The sequence below is a fragment of the Mesoplodon bidens genome (genome assembly GCF_964165515.1).
Source record: "Mesoplodon bidens genome assembly, chromosome: 1".
Lineage (NCBI taxonomy): Eukaryota > Metazoa > Chordata > Mammalia > Artiodactyla > Ziphiidae > Mesoplodon > Mesoplodon bidens.
Genome location: NC_138176.1, coordinates 209,550,625 through 209,574,649, shown reverse-complemented (window position 1 = coordinate 209,574,649; position 24,025 = coordinate 209,550,625). Strand labels below are relative to the sequence as shown.

Sequence of the window (24,025 nt, the reverse complement as noted above, 5' to 3'; positions counted from 1 at the left end):
ACCAGGTGTTCTGAAAGACTTAGGTTATACCATGACAGGATCTGGCAGCCTAACACCAGTGTCTTGGTAGAGCTCAGCAAGCTTGCCACCACACCAGAATAAATGGCCTGTTTACTAACGTACACTTCTGAGCTGTGGTTTGATCCCCTGTATGACCATTTAAGTCCCCAGTAAACCCACTCTAAGTTACAGAGGCCAGTTTTTGAATTAGATGAGATTAATTGCACAATTTAGACATTTTTAGATAACAAGACAAAATTCTTAACAATAAATGTCTCCTTGTTTCGTATAAATCTCAACCGTTATGTTAATTAGTCCATCATGTGGTTCCTATTTCAAAATTAAAAACCATAGCACATACTTGATTGCATCAGTCTGTATTTTTCCAAACTTATTTGCTTTTGTGTTTAGACAGAAGTTCTCAAGATTCATGGAGGCTCCACAAATCCATAGGCATTTATAGCTCATATTTGTTCTGAGAGGTAGCCATCTAATTGATAAAATACTGTCTCATAAGTTATAGTTTGGGAAAAATCATCCATCTATGTGCTATAGGAAGGGCTGGTAACCCACTGGACTAAAATATGTCAGTAAAGTAATGTTTTATGCTGTATGAAATGGGAAGTTTATGGCTAAACTGCTTATTTGCAAAAAAGCTTGTCTGCAATCATTGTGTTCTTTTTTTGTACTCTGAGAAAAGAGCCTTAACTTTTTGACATATCGGGTTCCTCATCCATAAAGTTGGCATGTTTCTTATTATTTACCCCTAAGACATACATTAAAAAATATTTTGATGACATATAATCATTTTTTCTGAAAATAAAGATGCAATGTGAATAGAAGAGTAGCTTATATGTTTTTTTTTTCTTCCTCTTCTCTGTAATGGATGTCTTTGGATTTCTAGCTGTAAAATATTTATTTTTTAAAAAAACTTTTAGCAAAACTATCTGAATACAATATATTTGTCCTATAAATGCCCCAAAGCCAAGAAATAAAGAAGAATGGCTGAAATTGTACTTCCCTTTGCAGGGACTTTGCTTACTCAGGATTTCTGTTTAAATGACCCGGTGCAGTAAGGGATAGCCATGCCTTGGCAAAACTAAAGCCATTGCCAGATAATCTTCCTGCTGATTTGCTCAAATTATTCTAACCTCTGCCCATAACTGTGATATTATGAAAGTGTTTGTGGTAAATTCATAAGATTGGTCAAAAACGTTAGTTTTTTAAAACGTAAAAAGAGGTTGCAAAACAATAATAGGAACCAAATAAAAATCTTTCATCTTCATTCTTTTGTCTTTAAAAAACCCTGTGTCCTAGTAACCAACATTTATGGCATGCTTACTGTATGCCTAATTCTATAAGCCCCTGTGCATGTTAACTTTTGTGATGCCTCCAGCAATCCTTTCGGTAGAATCTGTTATTATCCTTATTTTGCAAATAACGAAACAGAAGCATGGAAACGAAATATTAGATAACTTACCCTAGTCACTTGTTTAGGAAATGGTAAATCTGAGTTTTAAACTTTTCTTTCTACAGTCCAATTCATTGTACAGGTTTGCAGAAATGTGATAGTTCACTTTGCAATCTAACCATAGTGGAAACTTCATGTTTTTGTTGGTTGGTTCGTGGATTTTTGTTTTGTTTTGTTTTATCTTTTACAATATTTGAGAAGAAAAAGCAAGTTAAAAAGAAAACTCCTTCCAACATTTTTTATATACTGTGTCCCTTCCTTTCAAAAACCACATTAGGAGTTGCTGAATATAACATTTTTTTTCATGATTTTTTTTTTTTTAATTCCAGCAAGGATACTCTATTCCTGGAAAAGAATACCATGGCAAACTTTTTAGGGTTCTATAGCATTGTCAGGACTTTTTCACTTTTAATAAATGCTCAAAGCTCAGAAGTCTAATCTAGTTTTCCCAAAATATGCTATACTGGGTGGTTCATGGCAGTTATTTCCTGTTAACAGCCAGATTTGATGATTTAAGCATAAGTTATACTCTACGATGACAACATAATTATCCCCTTTTATCATTATTGGAAGAAAGGCACATTTTTTCCCTCTAAGAACACAAGTATTGTTACTATATGTGACCATAGAATTATTTTATTTGCTAGAGGAACACTTTGAAAGTACAGTAAAACAGAATTTTAAAAAGTAAAAAATGTTTTTACTACCTCTATTCATTGAGCATGAAAAGAATTGATTACTAGTTTCTGTCAAATATGGGGTCTGTGGCCCACCAAACCTGCATTCCTATATGGCAGCATAGAGCTGAGTAGCAAGTAAAAAGTTAAGTGAATTGGTTTTGTACTCATGTCTCTATTAAAATTTGGAAAACCTAAGACAGCCCAGGTTGGTGCTATGTTTTAAGAAAAAAATAATTCTTGTGCCCAACTCTCTTTCATTTAAGTTACCTGCCTGTCCCCTAGACACATATGAAATTTCAGTGTCTGTGTTAGACAATGTCAGCCATCAACCTGCACAAAAGTAAGTACTGACACTGGGGAAACACCAACAAGGACTCACTGTCTTAAGAGCCACAGTGTAGAAGCAGGTCTTCTTGGTTCTCACGGCCTCCCAGGCCTCTCTCTCCCTCTGCCTACAGAGTCTAGCACAGTGCCATGCATATCATGGGTGTTCCATAAATAATCAATCAATCAATCGGTAGTTCTCAGATTTTAGTGCTCTGTGTGAAACACACTTGGGGGCCAATAAAAACTGTGGATTCCTGGAGCCAAATCTGATTATGAAATCTGCATTTTTTCAAGCACAGCATGGTAATCCCTAAGTTTTTCTTTGTGACACATCACTTGCAATCATTAGTCTCCCATGCTCGTAATTACTTTGTCTCACTTGTTTATGATTATTCTGACTAACAATGATAATGCCTAATGTTTGGATAGCATACTAAAATTCACTAATACTGGGGGGGGGAGAAATGGTGTGGGGATTACTATCTTTTGAGTACATATTATATTTAAGGCATGATGCTAGAGTTTTACAGGTGCTTCTTCCTATAAAACCCTGTAAAATAGTTACTATTATCATACCCATTTCTTAGCTGAAGAAACTAAAGTAAGAAGAGGTTAAGCAGTGTGCTCAAGGGCACACAGCTAGTCAAGGGGTAAAGTCAGAACCGGAACCCAAGTTTGTCCATGCTGAAGATCTTGCTCTTGGCTGCAATGTTATCTTGCTTTGCAGGAGCTTTCAGACCTCTTTCACAGTGACCTATAATAAAAAATATGTTTATGTCATGATCCACTAAATAAACATATACCCATCTCTTCATACATACAAATACACAGAGGTGTGTATGTGTACATATAAACATACATAATACTACTATATATGATCACTTGACATTTTCTATTTATTCCATTTCATATTTTTAATGCTGTTTTTTTTTTTTTTTTTTTTTTTTTTTATTTTGCGGTACGCGGGCCTCTCACTGTTGTGGCCTCTCCCCTTGCGGAGCACAGGCTCCGGATGCGCAGGCTCAGCGGCCATGGCTCACGGGCCCAGCCGCTCCGCGGCATATGGGATCCTCCCGGACCGGGGCACGAACCCGTATCCCCTGCATCGGCAGGCGGACTCTCAACCACTGCGCCACCAGGGAGGCCCAATGCTGGTTTTTAATCCCCTAAATTGAATCCATAATCCTCTAAGGGGTCATGACACACAGTTTGAAAAACTGAACAATAAACCTTAAATTCCATAAGAATAGTAAGGAATATTAGATCCTATAGTTTATAGACCAAATGGCCCAAGTGTGTAAGAGAATGACATGTTGAAATTTACTCAGATGAGTAATCATCTTTCATGCCAGCACTCTCTAATAGTAATAGAAATAGTTGTAATGATTTATTACATGTGTTTTGTGCTTCATAATCTTCCAAAACCTTTTCAGGTTCAATATCTCTTTTAATATTCACAAAACTCTATGAGATCTAATATTCACAAAACCCTATCAGATCTAAAACAAAAAGCACCCAACCTTAATAAGGTAATACTATGTCATTTATATCTTATTACTCAATGGAATTTAAGGACTTTAATTTCCATTAGAATAATCTATTGAAGTATACCCATCAGCGAACTCTTAACTTCATAATATCAGTTTATCACATTGTCTAGATTTTGTCTTTTAAAAAATATTTTATTCTAATCTTTCTGCATAATGAAGTAGCATTGCTAAGGGAATAAACATTTTTAACAAATGTAAGTTGTTTTTTTTTAACTTGGAGTGAGAACCTGTTTATTTTCTTTTTCAAAGACAATAGTATCAGCAACCTGCCTGCTTAGACACCATAGGGAGATCTTTTGCTGGTAGTTTCTCCTGGTTTCCTTCCCTAATCAGTAGGGCTCACAGGGGCTTCAAAGCTCCTACCTGTCCAGCCTCGACTTTCCCATTGTAGGCCACTTTCACCCTTTTCAGATGGTGTCAGGCAAAGATGCTCGAGGGAGGTCACTGTGGAGGAAACTTGATTTTGGGCCCCTTTCATAAATATGCGCTTTGGTGTGACAGGCTTTCTTGCATGCTATTTTGGGTAGGCATTTCCTTCCCATCTCTCCATGGAGAGAGAAAATTAGTTTTGTCAAAGTAATTCTCAATGCATTGATAATCATCAAAGCTTTAATATTCATCTGCTTTTGTGATGTATATTATATTGCTCTCTTGGATTTGTACAAATAATTTTCCGATATTTTTAATATGGAATCTTCTGGAATCCGTCCATCATCCCATTTTTCTAACTCTTACCCATACCTGTATATTGAATTGTACGAAAGTTGCTTGAAGATTGTCATAAGAGGAAAATATATAAGCTGCTCTTTTCAAAGATGCATCATCTCCTAGATTATTGAAAAATAATTTCTTCTATTTTTTCTCTTTGATAATTGGTATAAATCCTTAAAGATCTTATCTTATTTCACAAAGGATAGGCTGTTTTCCCCTAAAATGCATATTTAAAATGTTAGTCTACTCAGGCATAGGCCCTTATGACAAAAGAGACCTTTAAAAGCATCCCGTCATTTACTTTCATTTTACAAATGAGGAAGGTGAGGCCACAGAGTCTTCAAACTCTCAGGTAGCCTTCTTTTCTGCCGACCACATTGTCAAAAAGCAGAGTCCATGTTTGTAGAACGCCATGAAATTAGTGGGTTTCACATCATACATAATTTGTAACCACAGTGTTATTGTGCAAAAACATTCATTGACAGCATCAAAATTCTACCATAAAAAATGAGATGCCATGTACACCACACGTGTGTATTCTAAAAGGCTTTCTTTGATTACTGTGTAAATGGTAAATAGAAGTCCATATAGTTTCAGGTCTGATTCTACATCTGCTAATTGGATTTCTCTGTATGAATTTAGTAAGCCAATATTCATGTTCTTAAGTAAACATCTCTCTGAATGCATGCATATGACAAAGCTGATTTTTCTTTTAATTGATGGAGTCAATAACTAAATCAGAGGTAAGCCAAGTTTACTTTGCAAAAGTAATCTAGGTTATAATGAAAGGACTTTATACTTATTTTAGTAGCAGCCTTAGAACTAATGGAAAGAAAACAGAAATGTAGAATCCTAAAGGTCTTCCAAGGGCAAAAAATTCATCTTTTTCCTGACAGGAATGCCCACATTATTCTAAAACATTCTGTTTTACATCTAATTCCTAGCTGACAAGTGTCCGTTTTTCATGCTTATCCATTCGTCACCCTCGGGTTCTCTCTGCCTGCAAGTCATCCAGCCTGCCTTCTATGGCATCTCGCCGAATGATAAAGGATATGCTTACAATGCTCCTCACCCCCTTACAGAGTACCGTGGAGGCATATGAAAGGAGCAGCTGCCATGCTGGACAGCACAATATATTCTGTGCTCTTTACATAAGCTGAAAGCTAGAGAAGAGGTTTTGGGCAGGAATGAAAAGGATTTTTCAGGAAGAAGTACTCCTTTGTGGGGGGTTAAATGTGAATCATTTTAGAAATTAGATAAACTTTACATAGAGTTTAAAATTAAATCACATCAAAACAACAGAATTATATGGTATTCAGTGATGGTTCAGTTAAACCTGTCTTTTGAAGTACATGACTCCGATGTGTGGTCACCATTCTCAGTTAGGAAATGAGGATTCTCAAAAGGTGTGCCTTCATGTGGCAGGAGTTTGAAAACTGTGCCCAAAACTGTACCACATCCTAAGAAGAATTATAGCCTGCTCCATTCGAGCCCATCTTCCCTTAATGGTGCTGCTGACTTCCGTCACCATAAAATCTTGCAGAAGAGTAGGAGTTCTCCTGATGGTCATTTTCCCAATTCCTGTGCACCCTCAACTCAGCTGGGCTTCTACTGCGCCTTCACTCCTAAATTCCCCAAACTTCTCCTTCTGAGTCCTTTGCTGCATTTGTCCTGTTGGCCTCCCAACTTCTTAAAACTTTATTCTCCTCTTGGCTTCTCTGACACTTGTCTCTTGGTTTTTCTCCGATGTCTTTGCTCACACCGTATCATTTTTGCAGGGAGGTTTTTTTTTTTTTTTTTTTTTTTTTTTTGCGGTACGTGAGCCTCTCACTGTTGTGGCCTCTCCCGTTGCGGAGCACGGGCTCCGGGCACGCAGGCTCAGCGGCCATGGCTCACGGGCCTAGCCACTCCGCGACAGGTGGGATCCTCCCGGACCAGGGCACGAACCCGTGTCCCCTGCATCGGCAGGCGACCTCTCAACCACTGTGCCACCAGGGAAGCCCCGTGCAGGCAGGTTTTCCTCTTGAATGTTGGCGTCCTCTTTTTTTTTTTTCCCTGCCCTGGTAGTGTCATCTATTTCTAGTGCTTCAGCTATCTCCCAGACAATGAAGCACAGATCTTTTACCAGGCCTTCTTTTCCAAACTCTAGACCAGTGGTTCTCTACTTGAGGTGATTTTTCATGTCAGGAGACATCTGGCATTATCTGCAGGCATTTGTTTTGCCATGGCTTGGAAGGGTGCTACTGGTATCTGCTGGGTAGAGCCCAAGGATGCTGCTAAGCAACTTACTGTGCACAGGGCAACCTCACAACAGAATTATCCAGTCCCAAATGTCAGTCGTGCTGAGGTTGAGAAATCATGATATGGACCTACTGGACTTTTCCACTTGGACAGCCTACAGCTGCACCAAACTGAACATGTACCAAAATAAATTTGCTATCTTTCTCACCACTTTCCTGCCCAATTTGGTATTATTTCATTTAATGATGGTATCAACTTAACAATTGCAGTAGCTAAGAATATAGTATTATCTTCTCCTCACTCTCCAAATACCTAGGTCTTCCTCAACGTATGATCTATTTATTACTAGAATCTGCTTTCTCCCCTTCCTGTCCACTGTCACTAGCTGAGTTCAGGACCCCGTCAGCCCTCCCGATCTATTCAAATGGGTTCCTAACTACCTTCTGCTTCTTCACCACCACCTCAATCACACCGAGGGCAATATGACATCCTATCTCCCTCCTCTGCTTAAAAGCCTTTGAGGGTTTGCCATTCCTTAGCATGGCAGGAAGGCTTTTCATAAATAGATCTCAGCTTACCGTTCTAGTCTTGATTCTGAATCTTACATATCTTCATCCTAAGTACCTAATAAAGGGTCTACCTTAAGGAGATAATTTACAAATGTTAAAGGAATTTGTTTTGACTCTTTGGATATATATGTGCCTCACTCTTTCTAATTCTCAGTCCTTATTTTGTAATATGCTGGTTAGTTTAACTGAGAGTCATATGTTATTTGGTTTGAGAACTAATTCCAGTCTTTAGGTCTTCACCCTACCCTGCATCAGATGGGAGTTTTTTAGAATCATTTTTCACCAACAAGATATACCCTGTCAAGAACATTTTATCCCATTAAAGTTATTCACTGCTGCTATTGCTTTTATTAATATTTGGTGTTTTGCCAAAATTTCATCTTAATGCAGATTAAAAACAAAGAGAAGCTACTATATGAGAAAAGAAAGAGTAGAAGAAGTTTTAATCTTTCTGTTGAAAGGACACAAATCAACCAAAAGAGATGTGAAGGGATGTGTGGGATAGAAAAATATGTATCAAATCAGCAGGTTCTAACGCAGCATCAGTTATTTTGCTGTGAGGCTTTGAGTAATTTGAGAAATGTGTTTCTCATATGTAGAATAAGGACCTGGTTTAGATAACTTTCAAGTTCTAATAACTGTGGATTTTAAGTGTTCATTCCTGCAACATACTCGATTTCTTGATAATCAAATTAGAAATGCCCTTCTGACAGAAATTGTGTCACCATTTGTAGAGTCTCTTGTCTTACTTCAGACCCACATAGATCCAGTTATCTTTTCACAACCCCTAAGCTCTTGAAGGTTTTCTTCTGCCAAGAAATTAAACCAAATGGCAAATATATGACAATGAATTTTTTTCTCACTGCATTTTCCAAGTGGTGCTTTCTAATAGCTCCTTGAAAGACATTAGAGGCACACCTCCAGAGTCTTCAGATTTCCACTCATTAGTTCAGTAGGCTGAAATGGTGCTTTTAGATTCTGAAGTCGTTGCTGGGGACATGGGATGAAAGGAAAGAGGCATTAACTTTTTACTAAAATCAACTGGGTAAAATTCCAATAACTTTTAATGGGAAGGAGCTGAAGAGTACATATATGAAATAATTTTTTTGCTTTGCTTTAAAAAAATGCTGCTTCAAAGCTCTGTGACTGACTCATGTACTTTTTAGCTTTGGTGTTTGAAATGACAAACTGGTTTCTAACATTTTCGTGTCCATCAATAGCAGTTTTTAAAATTGTACTGCATATTGCTGTAGCAACTATAACTATATAAATCAGGGGTCCCCAACCCCTGATCCGTGGCCTGTTAGGAACCAGGCCGCAGAGCCGGAGGTGGGCAGCGAGTGAGCAAAGCTTCATCCGCGGCTCCCCATCGCTTGCAGTACCGCCTGAACCGTCCCTCCCCCGCCAACCCTCCCGTGGCCCTGGTCCGTAGAAAAACTGTCTTCCACGAAACTGGTCCCTGGTGCCAAAAAGGTTGGGGACCGCTGATATAAATACATAATTAGATTCTTGGTATATTTGAGCAGAAATGACTGTTTAATCTTCTAATTGCAGAATGGCCACATAATTACATATTGAGATATTTCTGGACTCATCCCAATAGTTACTCTTTTCCCTGTCTTGTGTTTAAGACACCTCAAGAAGCTCTATGCATGCTTTCAGGACTCCAGCATTCTGTTTTTCACTCTGAACAGAAACTTGCTTTTGAGTTATTTATCAAAAGATCTCAGAGTTATTACAACTTCAATAGTTATCTATTGGGAAGAAAGAAAAAATAAGAATATACCTAAGGGACTTTATGAATAAGCATCATGACAATGGGATTCTCTTGATTAAAAATGTGATCACTATAGTTGATTATTAAGAAATAGTAAGGAACTGCAACGAACGAGTTTCACTAATTGTTAGAATGAGGATCTCCAAAGCATTCCAGTGAAGATTAAAGTAGGAACAGTTAATAGCCTCCAAGTTTCATAATTTCCAGTACACAGAATATAATCACCCACATTATGGTACAGTACTAACATGATTAAAAAATACAAAGGAACATAAAATAAGAAGCTGCAGAATGTTTATTGTACTTCCAGTAAATGAATAAATGTTAATTAGTTTTGTCTTATATTTTATTACTGGTGCTTTCCAGATCTGCGGAAGACATTTGAGCAGGAACCCCTGGGAAAGGAAGTATCCTTGGAACAGGAAGTCTTGCTCCAGTGTCGACCACCAGAAGGGATCCCAGTGGCTGAAGTGAGTAGCAAAAATTCTTCACATTTAGCAATTGGCACTTAAGTTATTCTAACAGAGGCCTAGTCCATGGCTAATGGTGCAGTGAATTAGGGTATGGCATGATGAATGGTTGGTAATGGAGTCCTAACTGCTTGCTACTGGCAAAATAGATTGATTGGGAACTGATTAATGACTTGGAGTCAATTAGAATGCCCCACTGGACAAAGCCACAGGCAGCTTGGTTTAATTTTGTCATTGTCTTTTAAGAAATCAGAAACACTGTTTTATTTTATCTGGCACTAATCATTGAGAAAGGTGGTATGACTTAATAATGTGCCATCAATTTTATTATTTTTCTTGATACTATGCAAAAAATGTAAGAAAGGCGTGTGTGTGTGTGTGTGTGTGTGTGTATGTATGTGAGCCTGTGCACTCCACGTATATATTTCCTGCTCTGTGATATATTTATGGACATACCTAAAAGCCATAGCCACACACCATGAATAAAAACATGTTTGGGGGGCTTCCCTGGTGGCGCAGTTGTTGAGAATCTGCCTGCTAATGCAGGAGACATGGGTTCGAGCCCTGGTCTGGGAAGATCCCACATGCCACGGAGCAACTAGGCCCGTGAGCCACAACTACTGAGCCTGCGCGTCTGGAGCCTGTGCTCCGCAACAAGAGAGGCCGGGACAGTGAGAGGCCCGCGCACCGCGATGAAGAGTGGCCCCCGCTTGCCACAACTAGAGAAAGCCCTCGCACAGAAACGAAGACCCAACACAGCCAAAAATAAATAAATAAACAAATGTGGGGTTAAAAAAAAAAATTTAAAAAAAAAAAAAACATGTTTGAGGAATGTCAGTTAGTTTCATCCTGTAAGCTTTCCATTAGCTCTTTATTTTCATTTTCTGTTTTTGGTGAAACAAAGCCTATTGATAGTTAATGAAATATTACAAATCAGATTTATACCATGACTTTTTATTAGCACCAAACAATAAAATGCCCATTTTTCTGTCAGAGTCATCCATATCTCCAATGTATCAATGCAAAGACTCTAAGTGGCACTCTTAATGAAATTTCCTTTTTTCTTTGAAAGAAGAGAGCTGTTTTTTGCCTTGTTCCTGGCATCCCATGGCACTTTCTAGCACTGTATCAGAGACTTTGTATGATTATTGCTGTTTTATCCAGCCACTCCAAAACCTTATCTTCCAACACTGACACACAATGTGATTTATTATGATTATAAAGTAGGCAGCTCTTCTCTATTCAATATTTCCTTTCACTTAGGACAATAAGTGCATCTGTCTCCTTAACTGTATTTCTAAAATTCTAATGCAAACCTCCACCATTAAACTACCTTGAAGACCAAAACATATCCTGAGTAACATAGGTATCCATAGACTCTTCTTGACTTTATGTTTCTTAAAGAGAGCAAATCCCTGCAGAGATTTTCAGTGAGGAGATTCTGTAACTTCTTCATTTTTTTGGTCTCCTCAGCAAAGTGGTTCACTTTGTCAAGGAGTAAAGATTCAAGAATGCAAACTAATTGGCTGTGAATTTTATCTGTATCATCACTGGGGAAGAGACCAATTAACACTTGGCAAGCTCAAAAATCATATACACATTTGACATGCACAGAACTATAATGTGAATATTTTTTCTTTTTTTTGAAGTCAAGAGAGAGATCAAACACACATGCTTGAGAGCAGGCTAATAAACTCCTGTGTTGATTATTTTCAGCACCCTTAGAATCACCAAGATCAGAAACCTAATGAATACCTTAACGTGACACGTTACAACTGTCATTTGCTCAAGAGGGGCAGATAAATTAAAGAAGAAAGGGATGAAATGTAACGTGGTGAGTTAAGGGATTATAAGATTATTTTAATTTAATGATATATATAGTCATCATTTAATATTTTATTTATTTGAGGAATTTAAAAGCATGAAAATAGCATAAAATGGAATATTGATCTTAAAAGGAAACCAGCAGGTAAAACTCTCATGTTTTACTATAAACAAAATCAGTCCTTAAGACATCAGGCCATGCTGACAAGGATTTATGCTTCTTTTGTATGCAAGGCAAATGAATCTGAAAAACTCAGTAAACGCTCAACAAATACACAGTTGACTGATTCAATTTATCTTTGTTTAATAAGCATATATCTAGCATCATTGAATAAGTAGTCGAGTTCATTCTTTGCAGAATATCAGGAGACAATAATTTCCTTCCCATAAAAGTCAGTAGGTTTCCAAAGAGCTCTACTAATCTTAAGTTACAGAAGCATCACCTTTGGTGCAAATAATGGCACAGGCATATCTGAGGTAATAAATAACATTTAATTTTCTCCCCTATTTTGGCTTTAATTTCTGCTACAGAAAGTTAAACTAATTTCCTTACAGAACTCTAAGTTTAAACTCAAGTGTCCCCATTATTTAAGTCTTGGACTTTAAGCAAGGTATTTCAGCTCTCAGTATCTAAGTTTCCTCAATTAAATTACAAAATGGAGATAATAATGAATGGTGTCTCTCCAGAATGTAGCTGAAGGTTAAATGAGATATATGCAAATCACTTAGACCATGTAGAAGCACTCACTAGCATTATTAGTGCTATTATTATATCACCTATTGATTCACAGAAAACTCAGTTCGACCTCTTGAATTCAGAGTGGTCACTGAGCACAGTGCAGCTCTGTTGGGCGCTGTGGGGTATGCAGAGATGAAGCTTCTGCCCTGTGAAGAATCACAAAGATGCCCTCCTGTGTTTTCTAGCCAGTTACTTTGTTTAGAGTCCATAAATGCTCTAAATGGAGATAACGTTTGAGCTTTAAAACCAGGAAATGCTCTTATTTATGTAACATATTTACTTTACAAAGGACTTGTTAACGTGAATATCTACAGCAAGTCCTGATGTGCTGCTGTCCTTACTCAGATTTTTCAAGTTGTCCGTTTAGTCATAATGGACCCAAGACATTGGACCAGACTTCATATTTTCTCCCAAAGAGGAAATTTGGGCTGGGGCTACTGTTGGTAGTTCTCCTTTTCCAAGCCAAAGGAAAGAGAGGGACAAAGAAAGTGTCAGAGGAGGAAGAGGCCAACCCAGGATTCCTTACCTGCTATCTCTCCAGGTGGTAGCAGTGTTGACTAAAAACTCTCAGGACTCATTGGTTAAGAAAAAAAATATGTCGTTATTAAGTAGCGGATGCAGAACTATTCAGTATTTGACATCTGGTATGAAGGAACCAGTATAACTGCCTGAACATCAGCCCCTAGGTGCCCTGATTTTTTACAGCTCCAACTATTATCTGTGTTAAATGTATCTGTTTACTACTGTCGTACCTGATTAGACTGGGATGAAATAAGGAACAAAACGGGATTTTTGTTCATGTTTCTCTCTAACACCAGCAGACTGTAGGTTGCATAGTAGATTCTCTAAGTATATTTAACTAAATGAAATAAAGAGTCCCTGTTGGATGTGACACAGAGGCTCCACCCCTCAGGAAATGGAACTTCTCAGAGAAAGGATGTTTGTCACCTCTGAAGACTCATACTGAGAGAAGTCAGTGAGGGTGGAGTAAGGGAATCTATCAGTCTAGTGCTTCTGACCCACTAGATGGGAATAAAAAGCCATTGAGAGTTACTTTAGTTCAAGGACTGTAGGACAGGTTAATAATAGTTATATTTAAATGAAAAGTAGACTACGTGAAAGAAAGAATAATAAATCCCAGAAATACTCTAAAATGGTATTGCTCAGTATTTTTTTTTCTTTTTTTTTTTTGCGGTATGCGGGCCCCTCGCTGTTGTGGCCTCTCCCGTTGCAGAGCACAGGCTCCGGACGCGCAGGCTCAGCGGCCATGGCACACGGGCCCAGCCGCTCCGCGGCATGTGGGATCTTCCCAGACCGGGGCACGAACCCACGTCCCCTGCATCGGCAGGCAGACTCTCAACCACTGCGCCACCAGGGAAGCCCTGCTCAGTATTTTTAATACCTCTTTTGCTAGGATCAAGCCAAAAATACAATGCTTTGCTCCCATGTCTGGGGAGGCATTTGCCTGCCTTTTGGCAGAAACCCACCATCTCCCCAAAGAAGCCAGAAAAATTAATATGCCTGTGCACGGGTGCTGGGTTGCTCCAGTGGCATAACAGCAGCATTCTATGAAATGAACCCCTCTTTGCTCATTTTAGTTTATGCCTGGAAAATGTTGCTGTCATATGGTGAGCCAGAAATATACTCAGAGATGCTTTATTTCATCAGATTATCTCTTTTGGAGAGTGCTGGTATCAGAACATCAGTGGATACAAGATTTGTTGGCATGGCAGAAGGAGCAAAGCTGAATTTTTCACTAAAACAAACCTGTGATTTGTTTCACCTTAAACAAGGGGGTAATTGCTCCTCTAATTATAATCGAACTATTTCTCATAGGAGTCTAATTGGAGGAACAGGGCACAGTGTTCAACATATTGACCCAGTTGTGCTTAAAAACCATCATCTTACTTATCCACACTTGCATCTCTAATTAGCCAGTGGGAAAATATGGGGTGAAGTGCAAAAGAATAGATGATTTTGCTGAGTTTAGTCTTGCTAAACAGGAAAGAGATTTTTTTAAAGCAGCATCAGCTTTATCAGGGGAAAAAGCTGCTGGCAGCTGGAAGCCTCACCAGATGTACAGCATCAGGTAGCTCTCCATCTAATTGATTATTAATATGGCCAGTGAACATTTTGTTTCATGAGAGGAGTGCATGTTTTGCGGCCCTTCCCTCATAACTGGAACTTCATGTCGACGCATTTCCGTGCAGGTGCATTTTCTCCCAAGCTGTGCTTTATATTCCTTGCAGACAAAAAAGGTTTACAGAGAAAAGAAGAGTTTGAATACTAATTTGGAGGGAGACCTTGCTTTCAGTGCCCGGTGATATCTGCAGGAATTTTCTCCTACCATGTGTGTAGCAACAAGAAGGGGTTTTGCTTATGAGATGAGTATCAGCCTTACAAACAGGTTTGCCACAAGTATCAGGTTCCCTGACTGGTAGTCAGCTTGCAAGCTTTGCATTGGTCCAGTCAATATTTGCCAACGTCATCTCTGTATTTTGGTCACTTGATATGTTTTTCTGCCAATGTAAATAATATGCCTCTAATAGTTATGCACAGAGAGCACCACAAGCACAGATAACTTTGTGAACCAAGTTAAAAATTATAATAAAATTAAACAGGAATAAATAATAAACCTCTGATTTATAATAGATTTGTGGCTTGACTTCTGCATATACACAGTGGTTCCTTTGAGCCTACAGTACAAAATCCCGTTTTTATTTTTATTTTTTGCGGTATGCGGGCCTCTCACTGTTGTGGCCTCTCCCGTTGCGGAGCACAGGCTCCGGACGCGCAGGCTCAGCGGCCATGGCTCACAGGCCCAGCTGCTCCGCAGCATGTGGGATCCTCCCGGACCGGGGCACGAACCCACGTCCCCTGCATTGGCAGGTGGACTCTCAACCACTGCACCACCAGGGAAGCCCCCCATTTTTATTTTTAATCATGAATTCATTTATTCAAGGAGTATTAATTGTCCACTCACCGTGTGCTGGATACTCTTCTAGTTGAAGGAGATACATGTCAGTCAAAGTCCCTAAAGGGTAACAAAGCCATAAACAAGAATAGAAATAAAAGAGCAAGATATTGTCAGATAATTGCAAGTTAAAAGAAATAAGACAAGGTCATGTCTGAGAGGTTGACGGTTGTTGGTGATCAGGAGTCACTTTAAAGTTTAAGGAGAATCTATATCTGAAGAAATAACATTTGAGCTGAGATCTGAATGACAGGAAACAGCCAGACTTGAAAAGATCTGGGTCAGGAAGCTCCAGGTAGGGGAGCAGAATACCTCAGAATGTGGTTATGGTTTAAAAAGGAGGCCAGTGTCTCTGAGACACAGTGAGCCATCAGGAGGGCAGGAAGCCCTTCAGTCAAAGGGCTAGGATGAGCTTGGGGACTAACACGTGGTAATGGTAAGGGATTTGGAATTGTTTCTGAATATATGCAGAGTCATTGGAGATTGTAAGTAAGGAATTGTCATGACCTGATATATATTTATTTCAAAGATCATTCTTGCTGCTCTAGGGAGTATAGATTTTAGAAGTGTAAAAATGGAAACAGAGACACCATTGAGGAGATCTTGCCTTACTTCAAGAAAGAGAAGATAGTTGATGGTCTTAGGGTAGAAGTAGAAGAGAGAGAGGAAGGTGGAGAAATAAAGGATATATTTTAATTCCTGTGGGAAGAGAAAGTTCTGAACTTGGATTTTACATCTGATTTTATTAAATGAATAAAATCTAGAAAATATTTGGTCCTTCAGAAGAAAGTGAAATCTTCCATGCTAACGGTCAGCAAACCCAGTAGTGAGCTTTTCTTAGATGGCCTAAAATCAGTGGTCAATAGACTTCAACTGTTTTCAGATACATTCTTTCTCTCTCAGTGATGCTTCAGCAACAGGCAGTGACCTAGCCTGAGTACATAATTGCAGGGCAGGAGGGTCTTTTATTTCCACAGCCTTTATTTCATGAAAAAAAAGGTTTTTTCTTGGGTAAGTTCTTTGCTTTTGAAATTTATTTCAATGATTCTTCATATGCCTAGAGGCACTATTTATTGTAAACTGATTGTGGATGAAAAATGACAGTCATAACAAAAAGAGCAAAAAGCCAGTGTTTTTTAAAGGCAGTCAGATTTAGCAAGAGTCCCAACACCCTTAATTGCTAAATATGAGGAAATGCTGAGAGTTACTTAACCTGAAAGACAAGTTTATAGTAAAGACCAGTTAGGAACTATCTCAGGACTAATCAATTTATAGTCCTTTTGCCCTGGAAAATTTAGCATTTTAAGGATATTTCAGTGCCATTTTTCTCCCTTGTAAGATATTATCAGATTGAGTCATTCTACTTTGGGCTCTTTTGATGGTTGTCACTATTAATTCACTTATCAACGTGCTTTTCATCTCCTCATAGTTGAATTTAAGGCTTTAGAAATCTTAAGTTTTCAGATTTCAATACAAGTTCACCTCTACAGCGTGGTCTGCACACATTCAACTCTCAAAAGCAATGAGCCAGACATATGTGCAATTAAGGAGGTGTTTCCCCAGCAGGAAAACAACATCCCTTTCTTAAAAAATTCTTTCCCTTTGCAGAAGTTGCAACAACTGAGCAAAATGTCACTCCAGTTTCTCTTAGGTTACTAACCACGTCCCTACGCCAGACTTGCAGTGAACCAATTTCTGAGACGCTGAGGTTTGCAGCTGAGAGGAGTTTCCTCACAAGGCAGCCAATTAAGAAGATGGAGAACAAGTCTTAGCTCCGCCTCCCTGACGTCAGGGGTGTTGGGATACTTATGGGATAACCAAGGCGGTCTTAGGCTGGGGAAAGCTGATTGGAGGTGGGAAGAGAGGAGGAAACGGGCGTATTGCGCAGGCGCATCGCCGTGCGCCGCTGCTGCCCGTTCGCGATGGAGGCTCCCAGCGCGAGCCGAGGGTACGTTTCCAGGCTTTTGAAGTCTACAGGACACTCATCGCCTGAAAAACTGGCCTCAGGCCCAGCTTTAGGGTCAGGGGTCCCAAGCAGCCTTAGCCGCTCGCACTGGTCAAGAGCTGACTTCAAGTTCCTGTGGAACAGCTGGACTGAATGGAAGCTGGGGAGGTATGTGATTAAAGAAGTGAAAAAAGAAAGAAATACTAAAACGGGCTTAATCAGTGAAGGAGTTTACAAGCAAAGGGGTTTGGACAAGCTGTTGCCGTATCTGCGGTTCTGTAAGATAAGCTCAAGAATTTCTATTAGTTATCAGCTTCTGTTAAGTCTGTGGGACATGGTTTCATTTTTACTTGCTTTTTTTTTTTTATCCTTTGGCTATTTTTTTGGGGGGGGTACAGTTGACTTAAGATATAATTTCAACTTGCTTGAAGTCCAATTTTTACAGTATAAAAATACAAATACTTTCACAAAGCTACTGAAAGGCACAAAATATATTGGACAGTGGTCAATGCAGAAGTGAATGAGTGTCTTACGGCTGTTGCCAATCTGAGAAGCAAATAGCTGCATAAACAAAGTAGCCTTCTATTCTTGACAAGAGACAGCATCTAGAGCAGTGTCTCCACAATAGACCTGGGGTCGGGGAGAGTTTCTTTGTACACTTTTCTTTTTTTTTTTAATGGCGTTTTGATTCTTGTCTTTTAAGATACTTTTCACCCACAAGTTTAATGGGTAAATAACATTCATTTGCATTCTATAATGAAGAGTTTCTTGGTTGGTCATATGAGACACCTGTTGTCAGTGTGAGACACCAGCAGAAAATGATTTTGTGATTTCGAACTCTGAAGCAATGGAGCTAAATCCTACCTGGTGAAAGTCTACAGAAGGCTTATTAGCTAGAGGTATCTTTTAGCATTGTGAAGGCTTTACTATTCAAGGTGCGATGCATAGATTATCTGTACTGACTTGACCTGGGAGCTTCTTAGAAAGGTAGAATCTCAAGCCCCATCCAGGGCACTTAATCAGAATCTGCATTTCAGCAAAATTATCAACCAGTCTGCAATACAGTGTTCAAACTAGGATGCACATTGGATCACCTGGCAATCATTAGAAAATACTGATGCTTATAGCCCACGCTAAAGATACTGATTTAATAGGATTTTATGCAGCCTGTGTTATCACTATTTTTAATAGGTTTTTAATAGCTCCGCAGGTGATTCTAAACTGCAACAAAGTTTGAGAAACACCGGTCTAAAGGGCAAGGTTAAAACAAGCGAATACAGGAAAAGCTTCAAACTTGTGACTTCTAAACCATCCAGTAAAACTTGGCCGACTCCCAGCTTCTAGCTAATGCTTCTTCTAGAATCTTGGCTTGGCTGAGTGTGCATTTGATAATTGCCCCATAATTGTTTTTCCCATTTATTTGATTAAGGCACCTGCATACAACAATTCTAGGCTGAATCTCTGTTCCCTTAGGTGTACACGTGCTTCTCAACTCTGTTGTGTCATTTTCAACCTCAGTGTTGGGACTTGAGGGACTCCAGTTTGAAGTTTAGCAGAGTAACCTTTCTGATTGACATGGATTTTTCTGGCTAATGCTTGCTGCACTCACTTTTCATATTGGGTGGTATGTGGCAATTTCCCTTTGTTAATTAGAACAAATGTGCCAATTATGTTAATGTTTCTCCAGATACCAATCAGTTAATAATTAGATGCAACACATCTGTCTTTCACAGGGGAGTAGAATAGAAAACTGCAAGGTGCTTTGCTCTTTATTATTGACATATATGATTAGATTCCTTAGCCAGTCACATGGTTAACAAGTTCATGTATCAAAAGGGCAAAGGGTGAGAATAGCTACTTGGGGGTCTGAGCACCTCTCCTTGTTAGCAATTTCCTGACTGAAGTCTGACTATCTCTGAAGGATCTCTGCAAAGAATTTAAGTGGTCTGTCTTTCCTTTTTTTTTTTTTAAATAAATTTACATTTCCTCATCAGTAAAATGCAGGTTTGTCATTTACCTTGAACTACAGAAAGAAACAAGGTCTTAAGAAGTATTTACACCTTTCAAAAAGAATTCAGCTTAATTGATATGAAAGATCACACTGAAAGAAATCACAAAATTGAGCCTATAGGATTATATCAAAGGTATTGTAAACATGTGTAAATCACCATTGGATTTATAATTTGTTACAGTTTCTGCTTATATGTCTCCCTGTGTCTTAACTTTGGAGCTTTCTGATTAATGGAAAAAAATTGATTTTGCTTCTTTTGTTCCATTGGTATTTGCGGTTCATACTTGGCAGGGGTTTAGAGAGAAGTAGTTGTAGCCAAATTATTTCATAATGTGAGTAAAGCCTGTACTCTTGTGTTGACTCTGGCAGTGTGGAGAAGAGACTTATGTAACCAACACATTAGCCTTCTTGAAGGTAGTCAAAACGTATCCTAACCACTTTTCGGATAAAGCTTTTTGTTTAGTTTAGAATTTAAAGTATATGCACTCTAGCAAATATGGTTTACATTCCTAATGTTTGATAATATTAAATTATATACTTTTGTCATCTAAAAGTAAAACATTATCATTGTTTTTATAATGTCTATATTATTGTGGTTCCAAATATATTGTCACTATTGTTCTTTTTATAAACAGTTGGCCAGAAAAGAAGAATGAATTTCAGATTATAAATTCTTTTTTCTTACTATGACACTTAAAACAAAGGAACAACTGAGCAGACATTTAATATATTTGGAAATAGTTGTGCTTGCTAATACTAGTGCCAGACATTTCTAGAAAGCCCCTAATACATGAATCATCCTGTGATATGTTCCTTTTGCCCAGGGGGTTGGAAGGGATGAGGCAACAAGGAAGTGGATGTGGTTGTTGATTTATTTTTATTACATCATGCTGCCCCCAATATTTGTCTTTTATTTTTGAATAGTAAAACATGAACAGAGGTAGGTTTTAAACAATTTTAGTAGTAAGCCAAGAAATAAATTCTGGATATAAGTAATTTTTGGAAAATAGTTGTCTTGTGTAAATGGGTCCCCCACTTTACGTACTCTTAACATTGGGAGTTTTGGAATCTGTTTTAGGTAGCCTAGTTTTATGATGTTTAATCAGAAAGAGAGGAGGAAAGTGAATAAAGGTGAGAAAGTGAGTATAGGAAGTCAAGATTAAATGTGGGGATTATTTACCCCATCTGGAATGTTAATCTACTTTTCTCTGTGTTTGCTGATGATATAAATCAAAAATTAAATTTAAAATGAACAATAAAGTATTCAGGGAAAAGATGATAGAAATTTTGAAACATGAATGTTGTTGAATGCTCAAGGAGCTGCTCAGAAGAGATTATGCAAGCCTGAGCCATTGAAAAATGATCTCCATGTTTTTCTGCAAAACTTCTCTTCCCCTGACAGCCCTTATATAGCCAATAGTTCTGAATTTTATAAAATATCAGTAGCAGTAAAACTATAAAACCATGCATGTAAGAGCCATAAAAAAAAAGTTGATCCTTAAATCACACCACACAGAGGGTGGGATGGCAGTTTTACACACCTTTTCTGGGAACACACAATATGGGGTCAGTATACTCTAGTCCTAAAACTTATAATGAAATTGGGACTCACTCATCTTCATTAATAAAATCATATTGGGCACAACATTGTAAATCAACTATACTCCAATAAAAATTTTAAAAAAATCATATTGGGGTTTTCAGAACTCTGTGCCAGGCTGAAGGCATCACTAGGACTGAAAGACCTCACTGTTGGAGGAATTTCTAAACAGTTTTTCCTCTTACTGTCCTTATAGTATAAGAGCTGGGAAGCAGTCCTCTTATAGGGTGGCTAGAAATATGACATCTCTTCTGGTACATACACTAGGAGGGATTGAGCTTGTAAATAAAGAGGAACGTTCCTCACCAAGAGAGGTTTGTGAATGAAGCCTCATAAACCCATACCAGTAGTCCTATGTAGTGGAAAATTGAAAGATTTCTCCCAGTTTTTTTTTTTTTTTTCCTGATTGGTATTATGAATATAGAGGTATGTACTTCTTAATAAAGACTGAGGAACACTGAATCATCAACATTTAAAATACATTTCACGGGCTTCCCTGGTGGCACAGTGGTTGAGAGTCCGCCTGCTGATGCAGGGGACACGGGTTCGTGCCCCAGTCTGGGAGGATCCCACATGCTGCGGAGCGGCTGGGCCCGTGAGCCATGGCCGCTGATCCTGCGCATCCGGAGCCTGTGCTCCGCAGCGGGAGAGGCTACAACAGTGAGAGGCCCGCATACTGCAAAAAAAAAAAAAATAATAAAATAAAATAAAATACATTTCATGCAGATATAGTTCTGTTTGGGATTAACTTAGGGAAGAGGCAATTAAATTAAATTTATTGACTGTCTCCTAATTCTAAGTGCTTTACCTTCCATATTAAATCCTCCTACAACCCTGGGAGGGATGGTCTCTCCCTTTGCACAGGTCAGGATTGTGATTCTAGGAACTTAGAGCCTACAAGGCTGCAGACTCAGCAGGTGGGGGAGCCAGAATACAGAGCCAGGTCTAGCCAACTCCAAAGCCCATGTTTTACCCTGCAACAAAAAATGTTTTATTGACCGTATGTTTTTGAAATTTAGTTCATTAAAATGACACAAATTGTGTGTAGCCTTATTTGATCAGTTTTCATAAATTAAATCATATAATATCCAAAGATATCTTTTGGGAAAAGTTCTTTATTTTAAAAGTGTTATATCATCTCATTGATTTTCCAAAAGTGGAGTACTCACATTTATTTGAATTGTTACTATTTACACACACTTCTTAAAATAATTAGAATTTTACAATGTAAAAGAGAAATTAAACTCAACTTCAGGTCCGTTAATAAAGAATATTTCGGTGATTTTTAAACATATTTGATGTTCAAGAATTTTTCCAAAATATTTTTCTAAAATGAAATTAGTTGGTATGTACTATAGGTTCACAGGTCACTTTTTTTTTGTCTGTCATAGTACTGCTTTTAGTTTTGTGATAAATAGTACTAAGAAAAATAGTACTTCTTAGTACATAGAAGTCATCTGAATATTTCAGCTTCTAGAAATCAAAATATATATATATAGCTAAGAATTAATGGAATCCAGCATTGTAATTGTCTAAACCTTTAGAAGTCATAATTATTAAACATTTTGCCTAATTTCTGGCACCTGCGGTAGTGCTTGGTGCATAGATATTCAGAGTAAACTAATTTTGAGTAGATCCTACTGACTTTTATTTTCCTGTGCAGTCATGTCTTTGTTTCTTCTCTTTGAATGTGGCAACATATCTCAACTGAGGGAATGCTTATTTATTGCTTAGGATAATAGTTTTTATTTTCCTTATGGATAAAATTCACTCATACCTCTGTTTATATATTCATCCATCCTTTCTTTCACCACACTTCATCATGAAGGCTTTGTTTCTGCTTCTCAAACAACAGCTTTTGCAAGTGCTGTTCCCTGTACCTGGAACATTCTGGCTGAGGATTGGCTCTTTCTAGGTATTCATGTCCTAGTGTGTAGTCACCTCTTCAGAGAAGCCATGCCTGTTATCTAAAGCAGAGGTTAGCAAACCACAGTCTACACGCCAAATATGGCCCACCTCCTATTTTTGTAAGCAAATATTTATTGGAATACAACCATGCTCATTCATTTACATATTGTCTGTGGTTTTTGTTCAGAGACCATGTGGCCCACAAAGCCTAAAATATTAAATATATATAGTCCGTTACAGAAAAAGTTTTCTGACTCCTGATCTAAAGCACTCTATAATGCTGATTTATTTTTTTCTAGACCTTAAGACCACTGAAATTATCCAGTATGTTTATTTGTTTATACATTGTTTATTTGTTTATACATTGGTTTTTTCCTCTTGAGAATCACTTTGAGAACAGTCTTTGTTTGGTTTATTTATGCATCCCAGGTACCAGAAATAGTGAGACCACATTGTAGATGTTCAACAAATATGCATTAGATAAACAATACATTTTTGAACATCTCTGCTAGGGCATTATGCTTGATTCTGTGCATACAAAATATATTGTTCAAAATGTATCATATTGTATGTATCATATATACATATACAAGGTATATATTATAAATACATATTTTAAATATAATATACATATATGTAAAATTGTGCTCTCAGGAGCTTTTATGGTAGGAGTCCACAAACTACATAAATTATTACAGTACAATATGATAAGTGGTTTTAAGAGAGTGCTAGAGCTGCTCATGAAAGGAAAACACTGACTCTGCTGGGGAGCGGCTACAAATACAGATTGTCATTAGCAGAGAGGTTTGACTGCACAGAGACCATAATAAGTCAATTGCTTGCAGACTCATATCAAAACCCTGTCACTGGGTGGCAAGTAAAAACAAGCTCAGGGCTCCCACTGATTCTGCATTATGTTGAGTTGTATAATTATTTCATTATATATTACAATGTAATAATAATAGTAATGAAGTGCACAATAAATATAATGTGCTTGAATCATCCTGAAACCTTCCCCTCCCTGCCGTCCGTGGAAATACTGTCTTCCACAAAACCAGTCCCTGGTGCCAAAACGCTGTGGACCGCTGCTCTGTAGGGTTCTGCTAAGTTCCAGTAGAACCTATAACTTAATGGAATGATTTTGAAGAGAGCTGTGAGGATTACTAGAAGCTTTGAGTTTAGAAATGGGAGGATAATGACCGAATTAAGAAGACCAAGGTTATAGGGA

General features: G+C 38.2%; 1 protein-coding gene across 1 annotated transcript in view; it reads left to right on the top strand.

Moving 5' to 3' along the window:
- Nucleotides 1-24,025, top strand: part of UNC5C (unc-5 netrin receptor C) — a 407,419-nt gene that overhangs the window by 279,650 nt on the left and 103,744 nt on the right. The window contains 1 exon segment of the mRNA XM_081249069.1: nt 9,693-9,796. Within this exon segment, the coding sequence (XP_081105195.1) occupies nt 9,693-9,796 (104 nt within the window).